Source organism: Chiloscyllium plagiosum, unplaced genomic scaffold, assembly GCF_037043375.1.
Source record: "Chiloscyllium plagiosum isolate Xiang-an unplaced genomic scaffold, Cpla_swu_hap1 HiC_scaffold_13, whole genome shotgun sequence".
Taxonomy (NCBI): Eukaryota; Metazoa; Chordata; class Chondrichthyes; order Orectolobiformes; family Hemiscylliidae; genus Chiloscyllium; species Chiloscyllium plagiosum.
In genome coordinates this window covers 7,825,699-7,851,747 of record NW_028270151.1, presented here as the reverse complement: position 1 = coordinate 7,851,747, position 26,049 = coordinate 7,825,699, and the positions used below count along the sequence as shown (strand labels likewise).

The 26,049-nt window shown below is 43.9% G+C and overlaps 1 protein-coding gene across 4 annotated transcripts in view; it reads left to right on the top strand.

The window, feature by feature from the left end:
* LOC122555670 (sodium/hydrogen exchanger 9-like) overlaps positions 1–26,049 on the top strand; it is a 482,562-nt gene that overhangs the window by 303,948 nt on the left and 152,565 nt on the right. Inside the window, exon 13 of one of the 4 annotated variants that reach the window (XM_087993314.1) lies at positions 7,765–8,271. The exons of the other annotated variants lie outside the window; for them this stretch is intronic. Within the exon in view, the coding sequence (XP_087849440.1) occupies positions 7,765–8,011 (247 nt within the window). The 3' untranslated portion in view covers positions 8,012–8,271. Of the gene's footprint in view, positions 1–7,764; positions 8,272–26,049 lie in introns of those variants that run through there. 4 annotated transcript variants of the gene reach the window in all.

Below are 26,049 nucleotides of genomic sequence, written 5' to 3'. Positions count from 1 at the left end.
TGATTTGATTTCTTGCTGCGACTCAATGGGGTAGCACACCTGTAAAGACTAGTCCTGTTATTCCCGGAGATGTACCACATGGTGAAGCTGTTTCTAAGGTTATGCTCAGGAACCCAATTTACTAGGCCTTCAGACCAAGGTTAGAGAAAACACAGATCAGGTTTCTGTATGAAACAAAAATTATTATTTGTTACAAATATTTAGGTTTTAACGACAGGTGAACAGTTATAAAGCACTGGCATGTGCCACTACTAACTAGAACTCTAATACACTTATCAACTCTGTTTTTTTTACACACACACATAAAAGCCATGCATAATAGATTATTGGTGGAAGATGGAACATTGGAAAGTCAGTTCATTGCTCTTTGCTTCCTGGTTCCGATGTTGAGATGATCCTCCTTTGGCTGGCCAGACCCCATATGGTTCAGTTATCTTTCTCTGGATGCTTCCACCAGTTTCGTAAGTGTATGATTAACTGATTCACTTGGAAAACGTCTCTGATTTATCAAATCAAAAGTCATGGCAATTGCTGCAGATGAGGTAATTTTTTAAAAGTTTAAAACGAAGTTATTTTTACTACAGAGAACAGACAGCTGCTGCTGGGGAGAGCAACAGCACAGCTTTCTGTGGTGATCACTCTCTCTGTAGTTTGTTCCCAGTTCCAACCTGCTCAGTTAGCTGAGAACCAACCAGCTTCACTTGTACACAATTGCACAGCTCGTGCTTGTCTGAAATTTACCAGAACCTATATCCATAAAAAAACAGAGTTCTCAATAAGAATCAATTCCTCTCTATGAAATTATGCAGCCGTCCTGGCAAATCCTTGTTGTTTTTAAAGGAAACTGTTTCTCTTTACTGTCTACAGTTTCTAAAGACACAAAGATAGAAATGAATGGTTCTTCCTTTCCTGACATCAGCTAAATCGTTAAACTAATCATTCATTATTCTCTAAAGATATCATAACCCTTCTATGTTCTATAACCCCTAAAAGGCTAAAGTCAAGAGTCAAGTGTAGCTTCATTTGTCATTTCCATCATATACAACTGATACAGTAAAAACAAGACAGCATTCCTCAAGGATCAAGGTGCTACGTGGACAGCTCAAACTACACAATCACACACAGGGCAGCATAAATCTATTCATGTGCCTTGGAACTCAGTCAAGCATTCATGAAGAGGCCATCTGGCAAAACAGACGTTTGGCCATTTGTTCAGCTGCTTTCTTAGTAGAGTTACCAGGTGGCTCCATTGTGACGTTCTGACCAATGGACGTAGTGTAAATTCCATCAAGCTGCAGTGCTCTGAATCCAGCCCACCCCGCCTCATGCTCAGACGGGAACACTTTGGCCGAGTGCCCTGACTTTACCTGGCTTGACAGATGCAGTCAAGAAATGACCTGACCCACGCTTCACAGGCAAACATTGACAATCCAGCCTCTAATTTTATCACCTTATCAAACTAAAGCCTTATTTCCTTTCATAAAGTTTTTAAAAAATACATTTTCTGTGCTGCTAGGTCAGTCTGGATTGCTGGAAAAGCTCAGCAGGTCAGCAAAGAGAAATGGTGACCATGAAACTGCTGGATTATTATAAAATCTTATCTGGTACAATAATATCCACTCGGGAAGGATGTATCTAGATACAACAGAAATGTCTAATTAATAAAACTGGATAGGACCCCCTGACGTAATGTGATGTAAGGTCTGCGGATTGCATTAATTTAATATTATTTATTTTTGAGGTTGTACTTTTGATTTTGAATTAATGATATTTGGGTTTTCAGTATGTCTGATGGGGTTTAATGATTAACTTTGAAGTATTTTTGTCATCTTGATTTATTTTAGAGCATGGAAAGATTATGTGGAGAAAATGGGTGTTTGTTCATATTGGGAGAATTTTATAACTGAACAAAAATTCACTGTGGACCCCATAAAGCTTCATGGCATCTCATCAAATATGCTCAAGAGAATCTTTTTTACTCCATCAACTGCTGAACCAATACTCAGTATTGCTCCTGTCACATTGGCAAGAGGCACTGAGAGTAGCAAGGTGGCATGAGTTCAGGGTCAGTCACCAAGAGAGATTTCACACCTGCAATGTCCAAATACACAAACAATTCAAGAGAATTTACCTGTCAGTAGGTAAAGGTTCTAAATATTACCTTCACTTTCGATTCTCCTTATCAAGGTAAAGCCGCCTCTGGTTTCATCAAGTATCTGGTTTTAAAAAATGCATTTTCTGTGCTGCTGGGTCAGTCTGGATTGCTTGAAAAGCTCAACAGGTCTGTAAAAAGAAATCAGAGTTAATGTTTCAGCAGGTCTTCGTCTGATGGGTTACCAGACCTGAAACATTAACTCTGATATCACTTCACAGATGCTGCCAGACCTGCTGAGCTTTCCCAGAAACATCTGCTTTGTTTTTTGTTTCTGATTTACAGCGATCGCAGTGTTTTCGGACTTTATTCAGTCTGACTTGTTCTTTTGTTTGGTCAGCAGACATTGATTTTAAATGGAAATGTGTGCATATTCTCCCTGCACTTCCCTCCCTAAAGGCATTGTGGGTCTACCTGACAGCACATGGACTGCAGTGGTTCAAGGAAGCAGCTGACCCCCACCTTCTCAAGGGCAGTGAAGGGTGAGCAATAAACACTGGCGCAGCCAGCGACGCCCACGTCCTGTGAATGAATAGAGAAAAGAATATGTTAGGTTGGGTGAAGTTGGGTGAACTCTTTGTTAAATGGCTGCTTTGAAGTTCTTTCTATAAAGGAGTTAATAACATCCTTTTTCATGATAATAAACACACTGCAGTTGAATTTTAATGTTTATTAATTGAGCTCACCATTAAATTCCACTTTCAGTGATATGACCTAGAAAACACAAGGTTCTCCAATCCAGTTGTAGTTTTCCCAAAAGGTGGCAACAGCATTTCTGAGCTAGTCCATTCTAAATCTTTACCCTAAAGTGTTTCCTTCTTTCCTATAATGTGGTGCCCACAACTGTATACCATATTCCAGCTGAGGTCTCACATGTGTCTTGTACAATGTGACAATATATTCAACATTAGTACCTCTGGGGAGAGAGGGGTGATGAGAGAGCACCAAGCATTGCTTTGAAACAGACAGAGAGGGTGAGAAGTGGATGAGATGGACAAGAATAGAGACTGAGAAGGAAGGAACGTAGATGGGTAAAAGCATGAAAACTTAAGACAAAATGGCTTTTGCAATACTGCGTTCAGTTCTGGTCTCCCTGCTACAGGAAGGATGTCATTAAACTTGAAAGGGTTCAGAAAAGATTTACAAGGATGTTGCTAAAGGGAGAGGCTGAATAGGCTGGGGCTGTTTTCCCTGGAGCGTAAGAGGCTGAGGGGTGACCTTACAGAGGTTTATAAAATCAGGAGAGGCTTGGATAGGTCGAGTAGACAAGGTCCTTTCCCTGGGGTGGGGGAGTCCAGAACTAGAGAGCATAGGTTTAGGGTGAGAGGGGAAAGATTTAAAAGGAGAGACCTAAGGGACAACATTTTCATGCAGAGGGTGATGCGTGTATGGAATGAGCTGCCAGAGGAAGTGGTGTAGGCTGGTACAATTACAGCATTTAAAAGACATCTGGATGGATACGTGAATAGAAAGGGTTTAGAGGGATATGGGCAAATGGGACTAGATAATGTTAGGATATCTGGTCAGCATGGACGGGTTGGATTGAAGGGTCTGTTTCTGTGCTGTACATCTTTATGACTAAGAGAAAGCAATTTGAAATAGATCAAAATGAGAGAAATTAAATTGGAGAAGGCACATAAGCCACACTTGTGACAGATTGTAATCTAAGTATGTGTATAAACTGTTCAGGGCCTAAGTGTCAAAATATTATGCACAATATCTTTGTTTCTGCCTGAGTATTGTGTAAGTTATGAACGTATGTTATGTTTAAACCTTGTGGATTTTTGTTGGTCTCTTTAGACTATTCTTAAATGGAGCCAGTGTCAGCAGGCAGTGTTTATCTTCCAATTGAAGGGCAATAATGGAATCCCACCTGATCAGGATCACTGCTTTGTCTCCTGAATGACATGAGATCTTACACCAAAATGTTAGTTTACATTGTCACGCTTTGAGGCTAAAACACAAACGCATGGACTGGTTGGACAGATGAGTCTATTTCTGTGCTGTGTGTCTCTACGATGCTTGGTGGGGTTTCACACTTGGTACCTCTTAGCTGTTAGTGCAATAAAATAATTACCAGGTCTGGTAGCACCTGAGGGTTGCAAAATAGAGTTGATATTTCTTTTCTTCAAAACCTTTTTTTCTTCTTTGACTCTCGAACATTGAATAGCTGACCAGTCTCCATAGAAAAGACAGTATGCTTCTTGATGAGTGAGAAGATGCACTGTTTTCTAACAATAAATACAAGGTAGAATGTTTTAATCATGATAAAATTATGTGCCATCCAGCTTATTACACTACCGATGCATTACCACTGAGAAGCCACAAGCACTGGAGGACTATTGTGATGTTTGAGCCGATGGCTACATGAATAGGAAGGGTTTAGAGGGGTGTGGGCCAAATGCTGCCAAATGGGACTAGATTAATTTAGGATAGCTGGTCGGCATGGACAAGTTGGACTGAAGAACCTGTTTCTGTGCTGTATATCTCTATGATGTTGTGACATTGTGGTATAATCGAGTGAGGATGAGACAAACGGCATGCTGCCGCCCCATTGTTCACTTAGATGCTACAGAGTTTTTTGAAAAGGATATATTGTCTGTTCATTAAATATTTAAGTGTTTGCACATGGTGACTATAAGAGACACATTCAGACTGGTTTTCTTGAGAAATTATAGTTTTTATTGTATTTAACCAAGTCCAAGTAAAATAATAAAAGACATTGCAGATTTCACCCCCACGCACACACTCGCATCGAGACTACAGAGTGGGTGGATACATGAAGCAATTCTGAATCCTGTAAAGTTAAAGGTGTATGTGCCTGTTGAAGGTTGGATTTGGTTTCAGTCTTTGAGGCAGTTAGTAGGTGTATCTGGTGAATTTATCTGAAGGCAGAAGCTGCTGCATTGAATTATTTTGGATGTCTCTGTGACAACTGAGTGGTGAAAATCAACAGCATTTGAAACATACAAGTTGTGTTGGGGCAGAGGGGAAACCTGCACGATCAACAGTGTCCCAGGTGCTGGTTCTGTTTTGCAGAGAAAACCATTAGTTGAACGCGCACACAAGATTAGTTGGCTCGTCACATGACTTTCATTCTCTAACTGACTAGTGATCCAAATATGATCATGGGTAGTGTATTCCCGTTGCCAGGCTGACATGGTGAGATTAAATCTGAGTACATTCCATTCATAGTCAGTGGCCTATTATCCAGTGACTGTCTAATGGTTTGTCTCCAGTTGAGTGGCCACAGTCTTTGCTTTCGTACTGTTGTGGGGGATGGTCCCTATTCATATTCCTGCAGAATAATTGCTCCTGTTGCAGCTTTGCAGATGGACTGTGTCTCCATTTCAATGGATTGTAGAAGATGCAGTTTTGCAAATTTGTCACCATCTTTGACTGTGATCTCAAATGGGGTTTAAGTCCATAGTTCCCTAAAATTGGCCGCACTGTAGATAGGGTGGTGATGAAGGCACATGTCACGCTTGCCTTTATTGGTCAGGGAATTGAGTGCAATAATTAGGATGTTACAGCTTTTTAAGATTTTGGCTAGACCACACTTTAGAATATTGTGTTCAATTCTGGTTGCCACATTACAGGAAGGATGTAGAGGCTTTGGAGAGGGTGCCGAAGTGGATATGATCTGTAAGGACAGGCTAGAAAATCGCAAGTTGTTTTCTCTGGAGCAGTAGTGGCTGAGGGGAGACTTGATAGAAGACTATAAAATTATGAGGTGCATAGATCAGGTTGACGGTCAGAATCATCTTCCCAGTGTTGAAATGTCGAAAACTAGGGGCGAAGGGGGAAAAGTTCAAAGGAGATGTGAGGGGCAAGTGTGGGGGCACACAGTGGTAGGTGCCTGGAACATGCTGCCAGAGGTGATGATGGAGGCTGGTACAATAGGGGTAAATAAGGGGCTTTTAGATAAGCACATGAATTTGCAACGAATGGAGGGATAAGGACCATGGGCATGCAGAAGGGATTTGTTTCATTTGGCATCATGTTCAGCACAGCTTGGTGGGCCAAAGGGCCCGTTCCTGTGTGGTACTGTTCTATGTTCTATGACTGGATTGTAACTTTTGTCTTTTGAAGAATTAAATTAGGGTCTTCTGTGGAGTAAATTCAAAACTCATTCTGTATATAAAGCCGAGCTTCATAACAAGTGTAAAGAAAGCTATAACATGATGATGGTTTGAGAAGTTGCTTTTGAAGAGTATTATTGTGAATCGTTTGTGCAGCTTTAATTTTTTTAAATATTTATTTCTGCTATCATTCACTCTTTCTATCAATGGTTCTATCATTGTCTGTCTCTATATGTGGTGTGTGTTATCTCCTGGTTCTATAGAAATTTCTTAACCTGCTTTCCCATCCATTCTCTGTACATCATTTTGATTTCTCATTATATCTAGCTTTATTAAAGGCTAGCATGTACAGATGTATGTTATATACCATGCAGTGTGATACATGCTTTGTGAAGGCATGAACCTCCCCACTAAAACCAATTTTCCATGAAATGACTTGTGGACGATAAAAGGTTCAAATCTGTTTGCTCACTAGGAAAGGAAGTTTGATTAGATTAGATTACTTTACAGTGTGGAAACAGGCCCTTCGGCCCAACAAGTCCATACTGACCCACCGAAGTGCAAACCACCCATACCACTACATTTACCCCTTACCTAACACTACGGACAATTTAGCATGGCCAATTCACCTGACCTGCACATCTTTGGACTGTGGGAGGAAACCGGAGCACCCGGAGGAAACCCACGCAGACACGGGGAGAATGTGCAAATTCCACACAGTCAGTCGCCTGAGGCGGGAATTGAACCCGGGTCTCTGGCGCTGAGAGGCAGCAGTGCTAACCACTGTGCCACCGTGCCGCCCGTTTTTGGTTTTGTGCAATCTCTAGAATCTGTTGTGTTTAGTTAAGAGGGCACAGGTGAGATTGGGTATTTTACAGAAAATAAATCAGGTTCACAAATAAAAGTACCTTTGCTAAATTGCTGACAAAAATATACAGCTGCCCACGTGATTTAACGTGCAATTCTATCGGAAAGATGTTGTGAAACTTGAAAGGGTCGGAAAAGATTTACAAGGATGTTGCCAGGGTTGGAGGATTTAAGCTGTAGGGAGAGATTGAATAGGCTGGGGCTGTTTTCCCTGGAGTGTCGGAGATTGAGGGGTGACCTTGTAGAGGTTTACAAAATTATGAGGGGCATGGATAGGGTAAATAGACAAAGTTTTTTTCCCTGGGGGTCGGGGAGTCCAGAACTAGAGGGCATAGGTTTAGGATGAGAGGGGAAAGATATAAAAGAGACCTATGGGCTACTTTTTCACACAGAGGGTGGTACATGTATGGAATGAGCTGCTAGAGGATGTGGTGGAGGCTGGTATAATTGCAACATTTAAGAGGCATTTGGATGGGTATATGAATAGGAAGGGTTTGGAGGGATATTGGCCGGGTGCTGGCAGGTGGGACTAGATTGGGTTGGGATATCTGGTTTGCATGGACGGGTTGGACCGAAGGGTCTGTTTCCATGCTGTACAACTCTATGACTATGATTCTCTCTCTTTGTTTGTCTGTCTGTCTCTCTCTCCCTCCCTCCATACAGGATCAATGTGGATTTCACCAAGTTCCCCATTTGCCTCCCCCCACCTTATCCCAGTCCCAACCTTTCAACTTGGCACCACCCTCTTGACCTGTCCTATTTGTCCATCTTCCTTCCCATCTATCTGCTCCACCCTCCTCTCCGACCTATCACCTTCATCGGCCTATCGCATTCACGGCTGCCTTCCCCCAGCCCCACCCACCCTCCCATTTATCTCTCTACCCCCTTGGCTCACAAGCCTCAATCCTAATGATGAGCTTATGTCGACTCTCCTGCTCCTCGGATGCTCCCTGACCTGCTGTGCTTTTCCAGCACCACATTCTCGGCTTTCTCTCTCTCACTTGTGTCTTGACCCTTCCCAATGAATTGTCATTGATCCCGAGTCCGGCAAACTCTTTAAATGAAACGTAATGGAGTTCAGAATTGGTAGGAACTTAAAAAGTAAAGCTCTCCTTCATGGGAGAGCAACCAACAATCGTTTTTAATAAATGATTTACTGCATTAATTTGATTTGGCCTGATAATTTATGTTAATTGTATTCCTACTTTGCATTTAGGTGACTTGGGTCCTTCATGGAGGGTTCTGTGGAGTGAATCATGCAGGGAGCAGAGCACTAATCACCACTAACCTTCATTTATAAATTTGGCAGAGCTCCATGTTCGCAGTTTTGAAGATATATGTGCCAGCATATGCCCCTGCAGCAGCCTGAGAATGAAAGAGTTTGAGACCATCATTCATTAACCATGCAGTTAATGGTTATCGTAGCCAAGTCTCCAATGCAAATGCAATTAAAACTCCATTTCACCGCAATGTCCACAAAAAGACACCAGCTCAGATCCACCTGTCCCTAACCTATCCTCTGGATTCTTTTTGCAGTCATAATTATGACACACAAACACTTTCTCTCTGATAGATATTGCTTTCTCTTGCACTGCTGCCCGCACAATAATCTGGAGTATGTCTGGGCTTTCGGTGGCCATACTTACACACTGTCACTGACACTAAAGGTCAAGGTAAAGTTGTCATTGTCCTGTCAGGCCGCTGGGCTACTCTGTCAGTGAGTGATGACTGGAGATGGTTTAACCTGAGGGTCCCCATGCTTCAGGCGAGGGGAGAGGTTGAGAAAGAGCGCCCTTTACGGTCACCTCAGCCAGTGCGGGAATTGAACCCACGCTGTTGGCGTCACTTTGTATCATAGACCAGCAATCCAACCAACTGAGCTAAACCAAATATCCTCCCCGATACACTAGGACTAAGGGCATAGTCTGAGAATTTGGGGCCAGACCATTCAGGAGAGATTAGGTTACTTTGGCCCAACAAGTCCACACCGACCCTCCGAAGAGCAACCCACCCAGACACATTCCCCTACATTTACCCCTTCACCTAACACTACAGGCAATTTAGCATGGCCAATTCACCTATCCTGCACATCTTTGGACTGTGGGAGGAAACCGGAGCACCCAGAGGAAACCCACGCAGACACGGGGAGAATGTGCAAACTCCACACAGACAGTTGCCTGAGGCGGGAATTGAACCCGGTCTCGAGCAGCAGTGCTAACCACTGTGCCGCCCAGATGTTAGGAAGCACTTTAACACAAATGAGAGTGAATGAAAGATTAGTTGGTAATTTTAAATCTGACATAGATTAAAAAAAAATTCTGTCAGCAAAAGTATTAAAGGATATGGGCCAAAGGCAAGTATATGGAGTGAGGCCACAGATCACCCATGATCTCATTGAATAATGGGACAAACTTGAGCTGAATGGCCTATTCCTGTTCCCATATTTCCTATGACTGCTTGCGTTTGGTCTCAAAATAAGGCTCTTCCGACTCTCCAGGGAAAACAGCCCCAGCCTGCTCAGTTTCTCCCTATAGTTCAAATCCTCCAACCCTGGCAACATCCTTGTAAATCTTTTCTGAACTCTTTCAAGTTTCACAGCATCTTTCCATAAGAAGGAGACCAGAATTGCTCCCAATATTCCAACAGTGACCTAACCAATGTCGTGTGCAGCCGCAACATGACCTCCCAACTCCTGTACTCAATGCCCTGACCAATAAAGGCAAGCATACCAAATGCCGCCTTCACTGTCCTATCTACTTCCAAGGAACTATGAACTTGCACTCCAAGGTCTTTTTGTCCAGCAAAACTCCCTAGGACCTGACCGTTAAGTGTATAAATCCTGCTAAGATTTGTTTCCCCAAAATGCAACACCTCACATTTATCTAAATTAAACTCCATCTGCCATTCATCAGCCCATTGGTCCATCTGATTAAGATCCTGTTATAATCTGAGTTAACCTTCTTCACTGTCCACTACACCTCTAATTTTAGTGTCATCTGCAAACTTACTCACCATACCTGATGACATCCGCAAACTTACTCACTACCTAATGAAGCTAGTGTTTCCAAATAAACCTGTTTGACTATAAGCTGGTGTTGTGAGTTTTTACTTAACTATACGTCCGAAATTCACATCCAAATCATTTATATAAATGATGAAAAGTTGTGGACCCAGTACCAATCCTTGTGGCACTCCACTGGTCACAGGCCTCCAGTCTGAAAAACAACCCTCCACCACCACCCTCTGTCTTGTACCTTTGAGCTAGTTTTGCATCCAAATGGCTAGTTCACCCTGTATTCCATGAGATCTAACGTTGTTAACCAGTCTCCCTTGGGGAACCTTGTCAAACACCTTACTGGAGTTCATATAGATCACATCCACTGCTCTGCCCTCATCAATTTACTTTGTTACTTTTTCAAAAACCTCAGTCAAGTTTGTGAGACATGATTTCCCACGCACAAAACCATGCTGACTATTCCTAATCAGTCCTTGCCTTTCCAAATACATGTAAATTCTGTCCCTCAGGATTCCCTCCAACAACTTACCCACCACTGACGTCAGGCTCACTGGTCTATAGTTTCCTGGCTTGTCCTTACCACCCTTCTTAAGCAGTGGCACCATCTTAGCCAACTCCAGTCTTGCGGCACCTCACCTGTGACTATCAACAATACAGATACCTCAGCAAGAGGCCCAGCCATCCACGTCCCGAGCTTCCTACAGAGTTCTAGGATACACCTGATTAGGCCCAGGAGATTTATCTGCCTTTATGCAATTCAAGACATCCACCACTTCCTCCTCTGTAATATGGACATTTTTCAAGGTGTCACCATCTATTGCCCTACAGTCTATATCTTCCATATACTTTTCCACAGTAAAAACTGATGCAAAATACTCATTTAGTATCTCCCCCATCTCCTGCAGCTCCACACAAAGACCGCCTTGCTGATCTTTGAGGGATTCTGGATCAGTGGTGCTGGAAGAGCACAGCAATTCAGGCAGCATCCGAGGACAGGCAAAATCGACGTTTCGGGCAAAAGCCCTTCCTGATGAAGGGCTTTTGCCTGAAACGTCGATTTTGCCTGTCCTCGGATGCTGCCTGAATTGCTGTGCTCTTCCAGCACCACTGATCCAGAATCTGGTTTCCAGCATCTGCAGTCATTGTTTTTACCTCGCTGATCTTTGAGGGACCCTATTCTCTCCATAGTTACCCTTTTGTCCTTAATGTGTTTCTAAAGACCTTTTGGATTCTCCTTAACTCTATTTGCCAAAGCTATCTCATGTCCCCTTTATGCCCTCCTGATTTCCCTCTTAAGTATACTCCTACTGCCGTTATACTCTTCTAAGGATTCTCTCAATCTATCCTGTCAATACCTGACATATGCTTCGTTTTTTTCTTAACCAAACCCTCAATTTCTTTAGTCATCCAGCATTCCCTATACCTACCAGCATCTCCTTTCACCCTAACAGGAATATACTTTCTCTGGATTCTCGATATCTCATTCATGAAAGCTTCCCATTTTCCTGCTGTCCCTTTACCTGTGCCCAATTTAGAAAGTTCTTGCCTAATACTGTCAAAATTGGCCTTTCTCCAATTTAGAACTTCAACTTTGGGATCTGGTCTATCCTTTTCCATCACTATTTTAAATCTAATAGAATGATGGTCACTGGCCCCAAAGTGCTCCCCCACTGACACCTCAGTCACCTGCCCTGCCTTATTTCCCAAGAGTAGGTCAAGTTTTGCACCTTCTCGAATCGGTAAATCCACATACTGAATCAGAAATGTTTCTTGTATACACTTAACAAATTCCTCTCCGTCTAAACCTTTAAGACTATGGCAGTCTCAGTCTATGTTTGGAAAGTTAAAATCCCCTACCATAACCACCTTACAGATAACTGAAATCTCTTTACAAATTTGTTTCTCAATTTCCTGCTGACAATTAGGGGGTCTATAATACAATCCCAGTAAGGTGATCATCCCTTTCTTATTTATCAATTCCACCCAAATAACTTCCCTGGATGTATTTCCAGGAATATCCTCCCTCAGCACAGCTATAATGCTATCTCTTATCAAAAATGCCACTCCCCCTCTTCTCTTGCCTCCCTTTCTATCCTTCCTGTAGCATTTGTATCCTGGAACATTAAGCTGCCAGCCCTGCCCATCCCTGAGCCACGTTTCTGTAATTGCTATGATATCCCAGTCCCATGTTCCTAACCATGCCCTGAGTTCATCTTCCTTCTCTGTTAGGCCTCTTGCATTGAAATAAATGCAGTTTTATTTATCAGTCTTGCCTTGTTCTCTGCTTGGTCCCTGCCTGCCCTGACTGTTTGACTCGCTTTTTTTCTCAACTGTACCAGTCTCAGATTGATCTCTTTCCTCGATATCTCCCCACTACTTTACTAGTTTAAATCCTCCCGAGCAGCTCTAGCAAATCTCCCTGTCAGTATATTAGTCACCTTCCAATTCAGTTGCAATCCGTCCTTCTTGTACAGATCACTTCTACCCCAGAAGAGATTCCAGTGATCCAAAAATGTGAATCCTTCTCCAATATACCAGCTCCTTTGCCATGCGTTCATCTGCTCTACCCTCACTAGCTCGTAGCACCAGGAGTAATCTAAATATTACTACTCTCGAGGACCTCCTTTTTAAATTCCTGCCTAACTTTCTATATTCTCCCTTCAGAATCTCTTCCTTTTCCCTTCCGATGTCATTGGTTCCAATGTGTACAATGACCTCCTACTGGGCCCTCTCCCCTTTGAGAACATTCTACACCCTCTCTGAGACATCCTTGATCTTGGCACCAGGGAGGCAACACACCGTTGTGTGATTTTTAAAAATGAGGATGTGCAAGCTTTTGGTGAGACCACAGTTGGGGTATTGTGTTCAGTTTTGGTTTCAGGAAGGAATTGGAGGTGATTCAGCTCAATTGGCTCTTGGAAGGGCTGGGTTATGCGAAGAATGACTGGGTAACCTGAGACTCTGTCCTGTGGAACTTTGAATGAAAAGTGATCCCTTTGAAATATGCAGCATTCCGAAGGAGATTGGTAGGACACACAATCTGGGGGCTTTCTCCCCCGTGATTAGTGAATCTTGAAGATTGGCGCAGAGTCCTTGGATGAATAGAGTGATCCTTTCGGACTGGGATGAGAAATTTCTTCATTCGAAAGGTGGTGAATCTCTGGAATCCTCTACCCAGGAGATGGTGGTTGCTGAAACTGTTCAAGGCTGTGATGGATTTTTTGAAATCTCAGGGGATTTGAGGGATAGCCAAAGCAGGCAGGAAATTGGAGTAACCATAGTCATTACAGAACAGGCTCGAGAAGCCGTGTGGTTTACTGCTACATTTTATGTGTGCCTCAGTCCTGCTCACCCTCTGTAAAACACTCCGTATTTGGAATGTGGTGCTGTTAGCTGTTGAACATATTTTCTGGTGTTTTGAGATGGTCCCCTGTGCTGAAAGAGCAATGCAGTCTGAAGTTCTATCCATTGGTTTGAGATGGACGTTCCTGCTTTGATCCAGGCAGCATGTGCTTGTGTATTGTGGCTTTACTCTGAGAACAGGCTGTGTGTACCAAGCTGGCATTCCCAGTGAGAGTCTGCTGGCATTGTCTTTTCATCAAGATTATAACAATGGCTTGCCTCTCAATTTAATGAATTTAAATCCTGCCAATGACTAGTTTCTGCAATAAAAAATATCAATCAGATGACAGGGAAACTGAGACACAAAAGGATATTCAGTCAAATGTTGCAACCTCCTGTTGGAGGATTTAATAATCAGTCTCTGATTTGCAATTCTATCTTTTCCTCCCTTCATGTTGTACCCAAATGAACTGGTTTGAATGCAAAGAGCATGTTCTGCACTATCAGCTGTCAACAGTGTATGTTACATCAGTGAACAGCTAGGAATTAATTTGGTTTGTTGTGAAAATGACCAAGAAGTCTTTGCTAATCAGGATATGCCTACTCCAAGCACAATGAGCTCTTGTCATTCGCAACATCCTTGCTGCAAATGTTTGCAGTGAGAAACCTCACCCTACAGAAGACCGTCACCTAGTTTGCGAGGAATGGAAACCAGTGACTTGAATTTGTTTTGTCAGTCCCACATCTCTACACTTCCGTACATGAGTCATGGGGCTGACAAATAGTAAAGTTGACCCTTTTTTTCACCCCAGGCAGGAAGTCACCCCATTGGGTGTTTGTAGAAAGGATGTTCCCTCATGTGGGAGAACCATGTTCATGGTTTTAAAATAAAGGGTCATCCATTTAAAACAGCAATAAGGATTTTTTTTCTCACAGAGGGTCGTGTGTTTTGGAATTCCCTACAAAAGGCAGTTGATGCAGAATCTTTAAATATATATTTTAGGCAGAGCTGGATAGATTCTTGATTACCAAGGGGATGAAAGATTATAGAGGGATATGCAGGAAAATAGAATTGAGGTTAAAGTCCATTCAGCCATGATCATCTTGAATAACGAAGCAGGCTTGAAGGGCAGAATGATCTATTCAGGTTCCTTGTTTAGACGTTTGTAAAGTGATGCCTCATTCCTGTGAATTTTAAATTTTTAAGAAGTTACTTCATGGGATGAGGGCATTGTTGGCTTGGACTGCATTTATTGCCCAGAGGGCAGTTCAGAGTCAATCTTATTGCTATGGATCTAGAGTCATATGTAGGCCAGGCCAGGTAAGAGTGGCAGATTTCCTTTCCTGAAGGACATTAGTGAAGAAGATAGGTTTTTCCAATAATTGATAATGGTTTCGTGGTCATCAGTAGATTCTTAATTTAATTCAAATTTCACCATCTGCGATGACAGGGTTTCAACCCAGGTTCACCAGAACATTATCTAGGCTTTCTTGATACACAGTCCAGCGATAATACAATTAGGCCATTGATTATATTAGATTAGATTCCCTACAGTGTGGAAACAGGCTATTTGGCCCAACAAGTTCACACCGACCCTCCGAAGACCCATTTCTCTCTGACTGATGCACCTAACACTACGGGCAATTTAGCATGGCTAACTTACCTGACCTGCACATCTTTGGATTGTGGGAAGAAACCGGAGCACCCGGCGGAAACCCACGCACACGGGGAGAATTTGCAAACACCACACAGGCAGTCGCCCAAGGCTGGAAATGAACCGAGGTCCCTGGTGCTGTGAGGCAGCAGTGCTAACCACTGAGCCACCATGCCACCCCCAGAGGTCCTACAGTCCATGTTTTCCAAAATGCAAAGCACCACTAATATGCAATGTGCTGACCCTGGGGACTTCCTCAGGGTAAATTTGCCAGCCATTTGAAGATGAAGTGGAAATTTGGATTCTTAATTGAAATAGTGATTATCAAGGGGTGACAATGGAGAGGCATGGATTTGAGAACAGTTGCATGTTTAGCACAAGGATCATAGAGATAACTTAAGATTGCAAATCCACTTAAGCATGTGTTCATATTAACTTTTAGATTTATGTCCGCTCAGAATAGGCTAACATTGTTGAACAGAGAAATGCAGCCCTCATTTCACATAAGACCTATCAAGAGCTCATATTTCAAGTTGCTGAGTTGTGGGAGGTTTTTTTTGAAGTTATTTTCTAGATTGGTTTGTATGCTGAATGATCAACTGAAGAACATAATGACACATTTAGTTAAATGATAACATCATTCATTCTGCTAATCTTGTACTGCAAATGTGCTTACGTTATTTTTTATTAAAGATATTAAAACACTTCAGAATCTTACACTGAAGTAATTTGGTCTGCAGCTGATAGTGATCTGCAGTGCATTCATTCATTTTTCCCAGGAGGCAGGTGGTATTTCCAGGAGCTGTCTCTGTTCCAGATGATAGCAGCTTTGAACAAGAAATGGCCAATATCAAGATGTTCCTATAGTACAATTTGAAACTGCGAAGGTAATCTGATAGGCAAGTCACAGAGCTGAGGCCTTGCGGGAATGTCAAGACCAGAGGGCATAATCTCAGGATAAGAGGTTGTGCATTTAAAAGCAACACGAGGATGGTGCATCTGTGGAATTCTTTATCATAAGGCTGGGTCATTAAGTATATTCGAAGCTGAGGTAAATTTTTAATCAGGAAGGGAATCAAAGGTTTGGGGGAAAAGATCGGAAAGTGGACTTGAGGATTATCAGATCCATCATGGTTTCATTGAAAGGAGTAACTGCATGAATGAGCTTTGTTGTCACCTGCACTCAAGTGAGCGCAGTAAACAGTTTGCAATGTCACCACTTACAGTGCCATCTCAGGTACAAGATACCAAGGCAAAATTGAAAGAATAATAAATAAAAGTCCAGCATAGTAAGGGGCGACACGGTGGCTCAGAGGTTAGCACTGCTGCCTCACAGCACCAGGGACTCAGGTTCGATTCCAGCCTCAGGTGACTGTCTATGTGGGGTTTGTACATTCTCCCTGTGTCTGCGTGGGTTTCCCCTGGGTGCTCCAGTTTCTTCTCTCAGCACCAAACGTGCAGGTTAGGTGAATGGGTCATGCTAAATTGCCCATAGTGTTAGGTGAATTAGCCATGCTAAATTGCCCATAGTGTTAGGTGCATTAGTCAGAGGGAGATGGGTCTGGGTGGGTTACTCTTTGGAGGATTGGTTTGGACTGGTTGAGCCGTAGGGCCTGTTTCCACACTGTAGGGAATCTAATCCAATAAGAATAAAACAGGTAAAAAATGGCAGAACAGACTGGATGGGCTGAATGGCCTCCTATTTCTAATTCTTAAGATATTTCTGCAGTATGGGACTCCCAAGACAAGAACAATCAAGTGTGGGTGGAGAGTGTGTCTGCTGTTTATTTTAATCTTGAACCTGTGTGTTTTGGAAGGGTCATAGGGACAGGCACACGTCATTCAAGCTGTCAAGTTTTTCTGCCATTCACTGAAGTCGTGCTAGATCTGTGTCTCAACTCCATTCCCCTTCATATCCGTAAATCTCCATCTGAAGGTTACTCCAAGAAAAGCTCATTTTTTTAATGTCCCTACTTGGCACCCTTTGCAGCAAACATCGATAGTCACAAGTGAGGTGCCGGATGACTGGAGGTTGGCTAACGTGGTGCTACTATTTGAGAGAGGTGGTAAGGATAAGCCAGGGAACTATAGACCGATGAGCCTGGCATTGGTTGGCAAGTTGTTGGAGGGAATCCTGAGGAACAGGATTTACACGTATTTGGAAAGGCATGGACTGATCAGGGATGGTCAGCATGGCTTTCTGTGTGCGAAGTCATGTCTCACAAACTTGATTGAGTTTTTTGAATAAGTAACAGAGGATTGATGAGGGCAGAGCGGTACACGTGATCTATATGGACTTCAGATAAATGTGAGGTGCTGCGTTTTGGGAAAGCAAATCTTAGCAAGACTTATCCACTTAATGGTAAAGTCCTGGGGAGTGTTGCTGAACAAAGAGACCTTGGAGTGCAGGTTCATAGCTCCTTGAAAGTGGAGTCGCAGGTAGATAGGATAGTGAAGAAGGCGTTTGGTATGCTTTCCTTTATTGGTCAGAACATTGAGTATCGGAGTTGGGAGGTCATGTTACGACTGTACAGGTATTGGTGAGGAGAAAGTGAGGACTGCAGATGCTGGAGACCAGAGTTGAAAAATGTGGTGCTGGAAAAACACAGCAGGCCAGGCAGCATCCGAGGAGCAGGAGAATCAACGTTTCGGGCGTAAGCCCTTCTTCAGGAATGAGGCTGGTGTGCCAAGCGGGCTGAGATAAAGGGTAGGGGGGAGGGAACTTGGGGGAGGGGTGCTGGGAATACGATAGGTGGAAGGAGGTGAGGGTGAGGGTGATAGGCCGGAGAGGGGGTGGGGGCGGAGAGGTCGGGAAGAAGATTGCAGGTCAGGAGAGCGGTGCTGAATCCGGGGGTTGGGACTGAGATAAGGTGGGGGGGGGAGGGGAAATTAGGAAGCTGGAGAAATCTACATTCATCCCTTGTGGTTGGAGGGCTCCGAGGCGGAAGATGAGGCGCTCTTCCTCCAGGCATCGTGTGGTCAGGGTCTGGCGATGGTTAGACCACTTTGGAATATTGCATGCACTTCTTGTCTCCTTGCTATAGGCACAGTGGCTCAGTGGTTAGCACTGCTGCCTCACAGCACCAGGGACCCGGGTTCAATTCCTGCCGCGGGCGACTGTCTGTGTGGAATTTGCACATTCTCCCTGTTTTCTCCGGGTGCTCCGGTTTTCCCCCACAGTCCAAAGATGTGCAAGTCAGGTGAATTGGCCGTGCTAAATTGTTGATAGATTTAGGTGCATTAGTCGGGGATAAATATGGGGAATGGGTGGGTTACTGTTCAGAGGGTTGGTGTGGACTTGTTGGGCCGAAGGGACTGTTTCCATACTGTAGGGAGTCTAATCTAACCTTGAAAGGGTTCAGAAAAGATTTACAAGGATGTTGCCTGGGTTGGAGGATTTGAGCTGTAGGGAGATGTTGAATAATCTAGAGTTGTTTTCCTTGGAGCATCAGAGGCTGTGGGGTGACCTTATCGGGGTTTATAAAATCATAAGGGGCAAGAATAGGGTAAATAGTCAAGGGCTTTTCCCTGGGGTGGAGGAGTCCAGAACTAGAGGGCATAGGTTTAGGTGAGAGGGGAAAGATATAAAAGAGACCTAATGGGCCACTTTTTCATGCAAGAGGGTGGTGCGTGTATGGAATGAGCTGCCAGAGGATGTGGTGGAGGCTGGTACAATTGCAACATTTAAAAAGCATCTGGATGGGTATATGAATAGGAAGGGTTTAGATGGATATGGGCCTAGTGCTGGCAAATGGGACTAGATTGGATTGGGATATCTGGTCAGCATGGACGGGTTGGACCACAGGGTTTGTTTCTGTGCTGTACATCTCTATGACTCTATGTTGTATATCAGGCGACACATTTGTAACCTTGTTTATTGCAACGTACTGGGAGCTGGCCACTGGTATTGCCAAAGTCACATCACTGGTTGGAAAATAATATAGAGACCTGTTCCTAATAACATCATTCGCCTCGAGCTATACCTTGTTACACTGTCTTTCAAGCATTTTTTGTTCGACACAATTTCATTATTGTCCGTCAGTATTGTCGAGTGCTTTATTTGTTGTCGGGGCTCAGGAGTTCACACTGAGAAGCTTAATGAAAGAAGGTAGAGACTTGCATAGTATCCAGGACATCGAGATGTGAAACGTTTACTTAACTCTGAGGAATACTGGAGGCACTATGGGAGCCCGTGCAACTATACTCCAAGAAACCTGTAGCATTTCAAATAAATTTGGGAGCTGATATTGCAAAGGATAACTGAAAAGATATCGTTTATCTGATGCAGATCACCGTGGTGACATTTTCCATTATGTGCAGTATTTTCAAGCCCTGAGAATTCTGTGCCAATTAAAGTCTACTTCCACAGCATTTCTTCTCTTTATTCTCTGGATTCTGGGACATGTTAAATGGGGAGGCAGTGTTGTAGTGTTAATGTCACTGAATTGATAGTCCAGGCTCATGCTTTGAGGGACATGGGTTCAAATTCCACCATGGCAGCTGCGATTAATAAATCAGTTAAGAAATCTAGAACATAAAGCTCCATAATGGTGAGTGTGAAACTGTTGTCAATCATTGTAAAAGCACATCTGACAAAAGCAGAAAGTGCTAGAGAAACTCAACAGGCCTGGCAGCATCCGTAGAGAGAGAAACCAAGTTAATGTTTCAAGTCCGGTCACTCTTCTTCTGAAGACAGCATCTGCAGATCTTTGTTTTATTCACGGTCAGTGATGTTATTAAGGAGGGAAATCTGCCATCCTTACCCGGTCTGACCGATATGTGACTCCAGACCCACTGCATGTGACCGACTGTTTACTGAAAAGGCAGTGACGGTCAACAAGTGTTAGCCTTGCCATACACACGCTACTTAACAATCCAGAATGCCAGCCTCTGGGTTACATTCTGCAGCTGAGTACTGATGCAGTTATATGCAGTATCAAGATGGCGGCAGAGTAGGACACTTCAGACTGAGCTCGTCTGCTTCGTCTGTTTCCTTTCCTTGTTTTCTCTCTTTCAATTTTCTTCTCTTTTGTGTTATTTTTCCTCCTCCTCTCTCCTTTCTTCTCCCAGCCTCCAACTCCTAGCCTCAGACCCAGCAAGGCATCCTCCTAACTTGGAGTGGTGCTCTCCCAGCCAGGTCTAGTGTTCTCCTGGCTGGTCTGGTGCTTTCCCAGCCAGGACTGGTGTTCTCCCAGCCTGGCCTGCTGCTCTCCTGGCTGGTGTGGTGAGTAGATTACCTACAGTGTGGAAACAGGCCCTTCGGCCCAACAAGTCCACACTGACCCGCCGAAGCGCAACCCACCCAGACACATTCCCTACATTTACCCTTTATCCTAACACTACGGGCAATTTAGCACGGCCAATTCACCTACCCTACACATTTTTGGATTGTGGGAGGAAACTGGAGCACCTGGAGGAAACCCATGCAGACACTGGGAGAATGTGCAAACTCCACTCAGAGAGTCACCTAAGACAGGAATTGAACCCGGGTCTCTGGCGCTGTGAGGCAGCACTGCTAACCACTGTGCCACCATGCTGCCCAGCTTGACCTGGTGCTTTCCCAGCCAGGCCTGCTGCTCTCCCGGCTTGGCCTGGTGTTCTGCCAGCTAATGTGGTGCTCTCCCAGCCTGGCCTGGTGCTTTCCCAGCTTGGTGTGGTGCTCTCCTAGCCTGGCCTGGTGCTTTCCCAGCTTGGTGTGGTGCTCTCCTGGCCTGGCCTGGTGCTTTCCCAGCTTGGTGTGGTGCTCTCCTGGCCTGGCCTGGTGCTTTCCCAGCCCACACTGTTCTCTCTCGGCCCACACGGCAATCTCTCAGAAGCCCAATGTGGCGGTCTCTTGTCGTGGTCTTTCGGCAGCGTGTGGTGGTCTCCCATCCCAGTGTGGCCTCAGTGTGAACCTCTGGTCTTGAGATGATTCATCAAAGTGTGGTCCCACTGTGGCTAAGCACTTAAAGACTGCAATGTTTGAACCTTCAGCTTTATTTTTTATTTCCCACTTAACCCTAAGAAGGTCCACAGCACTTCACCTTATTTCATATGTTTTACATTATACTATAATTACTGCAATGTGTAACTTTCGAATGTAATCTTCCTTTCCACCTTGTTGTTACGATTCTGCACCTAGGTACTTGTACCGAAGATGTTGCCTTATGTGGTGACATTATACACTTTTCACTAGACTTAAGTACACGTGACAATAAAATCAAAATCAAATCAATGTAAGAAGTTCAACAGATGATGCTTATTAAACATTTTTAGAGAAGCCTTGATGAGTTAGTGAGGAGAGTGTTGAACTCCGTTACTCAATTTATTACAGAACCACAGCCCAAGGGCTGATGTGATGAGGAGCTGACGTATTTGGGGAGTGGTGTAGTGTGAAGAGAAAGGGCGAGGTGTCAAAGATACTGGAACCCCCTTCAGTAGAACATGTGCCTGTGTCCAACAGTGAAGGAAACTGGTGTGAAGGAAATGGCATGATCGCTTTGGTGTCCCTGATAATTAGTGATTATCATCGCTTCTTCTGGACCACTGTTCCCTGGAGGTTCATTTAAGAGCAGAACTTTATATTGTGCCTTACTGAGCTGACAACTTCTAATTGCTTTGCTTAACCTTAGATAAGCTAAAAGATTTATTTTGACTTAAGGTCTATTAAAAGAACTTCTAACAACTTTATCACAGCCAGCACAGTACATATGAATTATAGTAATTGGTTAAATGTAGAAAAAATGTGACAGCTAATTTGTTATAGTGATGTTAATTGAGGGATAAATGTTGGCCATGAAAGCAAGATAATTCTCTTGTTCTTCTTCTGCAAAATACTGAGAGATCTTTAATGTTCACTTGAGCAAGTGGACAAGACCCACAGAGAAATGTCTGATTAAAAGGACATTGCCTCTGACAATGCAGCAGTCTCTCAGCAGTACAGTGAAATGGATAATGTGCTCCAGTCTCCACAGTAGGGTTGGAATCTACAATATTCTGCGTCTTAGGAGAGAGAATTACTGCTGAATAGTGGCAGCATCTTACCCGAATAACATGTCTGCCAACAGCAGGTGGTGACAATGAGGGAGGACACCGAGCTGAGGAGCTTGAGCAAGCGCATGGACCCTCTCTGGAGGGAGGGGGTATCTTGGTTGGGGGAAGAGGCCTCATGGAGAGAGCAGGGGAGACAGGTAAAGGTTTCACTCAACCAGATGTGAAATGCCTGCTTGCTTTCACGTCAATACTCTTGCCTTCATTGTTTAACTTCAAGTTGCCTTTGCGTTTGGGAAACATTTGACGCCATCAGGACGGAGAATTCCTGCTTCATGATCTTTGGGCCATCTGTGTGCCGAGATCTCAAGTTACAAATATTGAAATAAAAGCCAGAATATTCAAGAGAACAACTATGGACATTTAAAAGTGAAATACCACAAAGGGTGGAATTTTGAGAAAAAAAGCAGAAAATGCTGGAAACACTCAGGCAGCATCAGTCGAGAAAGAATCAGGGTTTAATAACCTGTGGAGATGGTGAAGGGTGGAGATCCTATCACCCTGGTGTCTCCTGCTGGCCAGGTCTGGCATGATGCATTGTAGGTGGCTTTGCTGCACAGAAAGCAGTTGAGGTCCTTAAGCATTGATTGGGGACTCACTATTGGGGAAGAGCATGCAGTAAGTGGGTGGCATAGTAGCTCAGTGGTTAGTGCTGTTGCCTCACAGCGCCAGGGACCCGGGTTCGATTCCAGCCTCAGATGACTGTCTGTGTGGAATTTGCACATTCTCCCTGTATCTGCATGTGTTTCCTCCCACAGTTCAAAGATGTGTAGGTCAGGTGAATTGGCCATGCTAAATTGCCCGTAGTGTTAGGTACATTGGTCAGGGGTGATTATAGGGTAGGGGAATGGGTCTGGGTGGGTTACTCTTTGAAGGGTTGGTGTGGATCTGTTGGGCTGAAGGGCCTGTTTCCGTACTGTCCAATCATTTTTCCTGTGGCTGACTGGAGTTGGGAGAGAGAGTGACTCATTCACAGGCACACAGTGTGACCCATGGACCGGGGTCAGGAGAAGGGAAGCTCCCACAGAAAGCTATCCACCTTCCTCCTTTTTGCTTCTGACCTTTACAAACAAGCACCTTCCCATAGCTCACTGTCGGACATGATAGCAGCCTCTGCTGCTGATGGTGCTGATACTTCTGCAGAGCTTCCAGCCCCATACTAGCCCGCAGCTCCCCAGGGGTGGGATCTGATGAGAAGCCAAGCCCCGCTGAGTTACGTACCGGATTAAAATTAAATTGCATCATGTCTCTTGGTAACTGGTGATACTGTGGTTCCCACCTGCTCTCCATCAAATCCCTCAATAAACTTTCAGCTTCCTGGTCCTTCAATGACCCAAAAATCTCTAACTCCTTTTCTCTCTGCCTTAAGTGTTTCCAGCATTTTATGTTCCCGCTGCAGATCTACAATGGGTGCAAGTTTAATGATTCACAGCTCAGTTAGGGAAGCCTAAGGAACAGCTAGGGAAGTCCAGAGTAGCAGCTACCCGCTCAAGGGTGGATTGAAATGGATTGGCTCTTTGTCCTTTGCAGGGCACTGGGTGTATGTTCAGAGCTGGATGGCAAGTCTTTATTCTCACACTTCAGAGAAAATAAAAGCACAGACCTCACTCTTGCAAAGAGGTAATGAGCAGTTATAGAGTTATACAGCACGGAAACAGACCCTTCAGCCCATATTGTCCATGCCAACCAGATTTCTCAAACTGAACTAATCCCACCTGCATTAGGCCCTTATCCCTCCATATCTTTCCTATTCCTGTACCCATCCAAGTGTCTTTTAAATGTATCTGTATTTGCATCTGACACTTCTGACAGTTGCTTCCACATACGAACCACCCTCTGTGTGAACAAATTGCCTCTCTGGTCCTTTTTAAATCTTTCCCCCCTCACCTTAAACCTATGCTTTCCCCTACTTTGGGGAAAAGACATTTGCTATTCACCTTATCCATGCCCCTCACGATTTTATAGACCTCTATTACATTACCCCCACAACCTCCCATCCTCCAGTGATAAAAGTCTCAGCTTATTCAGCTTCTGCCTATAACTCTAACCCTCCAGTCCCTGCAACATCCTGGTAAAGGTTTTGCAAATCCTCTCCGGTTTAATAATATCTTTCCTATAGCAGAGCAACCAGAACTGCACACAGTATTCCAAGAGCGGCCTCACCAATTTCCTGTATATATTATGATGTCCAAACCCCCATACTCAATGCTCTGAACAATGAAAGCAAGGATGCCAAAGTCCTCCTGGACTGGAGGGCATGTCTTATGAAGAAAGGTTGAGGGAGCTAGGGATGAAGAAGGATGAGAGGTGAGTTGCTAGAAGTGCACAAGATGATGAGAGGCATAGATAGAGTAGATAGAGACTTTTTCACAGGGTGGACGTGGCTTTCATGAGGGAGCATAATTTTAAGGTGATTGGAGGAAAGTTTAGGGGAGATGTCAAAGGTAGGTTCTTTATACAGAGAGTGGTGGGTGTGTGGAATGCACTGCTGCAGTGATAGTGGAGTCTGATACATTAGGAACATTTAATGGACTCTTGGATAGGCACATGGATGATAGTAAAATGAAGGGTATGTAGGTTCGTCTGATCTTAGAGTGGGATAAAAAGCTGGCACAGCATCGAGGGCTAAAGGGCCTGTAATGTGCTGTACTGTTTAATGTTTGTTACCACTCTACCTGTGACGCCACTTTCAAAGAACTATGCAAAGTTGGATTGTCAAGCCATGACAAAAGGTTGGAGGTGGCCCTGATTGAAGGCAGTAAGACTTCAGAACAAAAATTTAAACGATGGAGATAAAAGTGAAGAGAATCCTCTTTCTCCAGTGCACTTTCCCCGTGTTGCATCAACATTGGAGAGAAAGCTGATGAAAAGCAGAGAGATCTTACATATTCAGTGAGATTGACAAGATGGCGATGTGGATTGGACTCTTAATGCAGTCTATACTTTGACTTCCTGACATTGTTCTATAGGAAGCCCCTCAATCTTGATATGACATTGCAGCCTACTGCAAGAGAATGTTCTAGATCTGCATCATTTGTTTTATCTTCATCTTTCTGGTTTCCTGATATGACTTGCATTCCCCATTACTGTTCCCCTCAGGAATGTACCTACTTTGAAACAGCCATATTCCTATTGGATGTAATAAGCCTCTGAACAAGAACATTTCTGCCCCTTTCTATAAACACATGAAGAAGGGGGAGTAACTCACTCAGAGTGTCAGGCCTGTCTCGAGGCTCCAAGTTCGATGATATGGGAGATGAATAGGAACAATTCGATGCTGTCAGCAGCAGTGCCTTTCTGTTCTTGCCTTCTGTGCATGTACAGAATTCACGATGGAACACCATTTCAGTCACTTCCATCTGCTATTGTGTGACTAGTGTGCGTCTCTCAATTCCACTTCCATCTGGTTCTCTGCAACTCCTGTGTGTCACAGTTACACTTACATAATGTTGCCAAAGGACGATTCAAATAGCAAAGTGTGAAATCCCATTAGCGTGACTTGTATCAACAAATACGTAGGGTACAAAATATATTTACACGATGTTTCAATTTTGCACCACCTTGCAGAACATTTTTGGAGTCCTCTGCAGAGACAGACCAATTCAAACCGGGCTAGGTGTATGTAAGTATCTGTCGAGAAGATGTGACACGTGAATAAGATGACAGTGTACTCTGTGATCTCCCATGGTATCTTAGCATCTGGTGCGCAGATGTGATGTCAGTCTCTTTGATGCTGTTGTACTGTTTTCTCTGTGTAAGAACATCAGAGAGTAGACGAGAGGCAGTTTGTTCGGGGAAATCTCAACAAAGCCCACTCCTCCTGCCTTTGAATGGTTATGCTTTGCTGAAGAATCAGCAGCAAATGGCTAGCATTCTTCTTTCTCCTCAAATATTTGACTCTTTGAA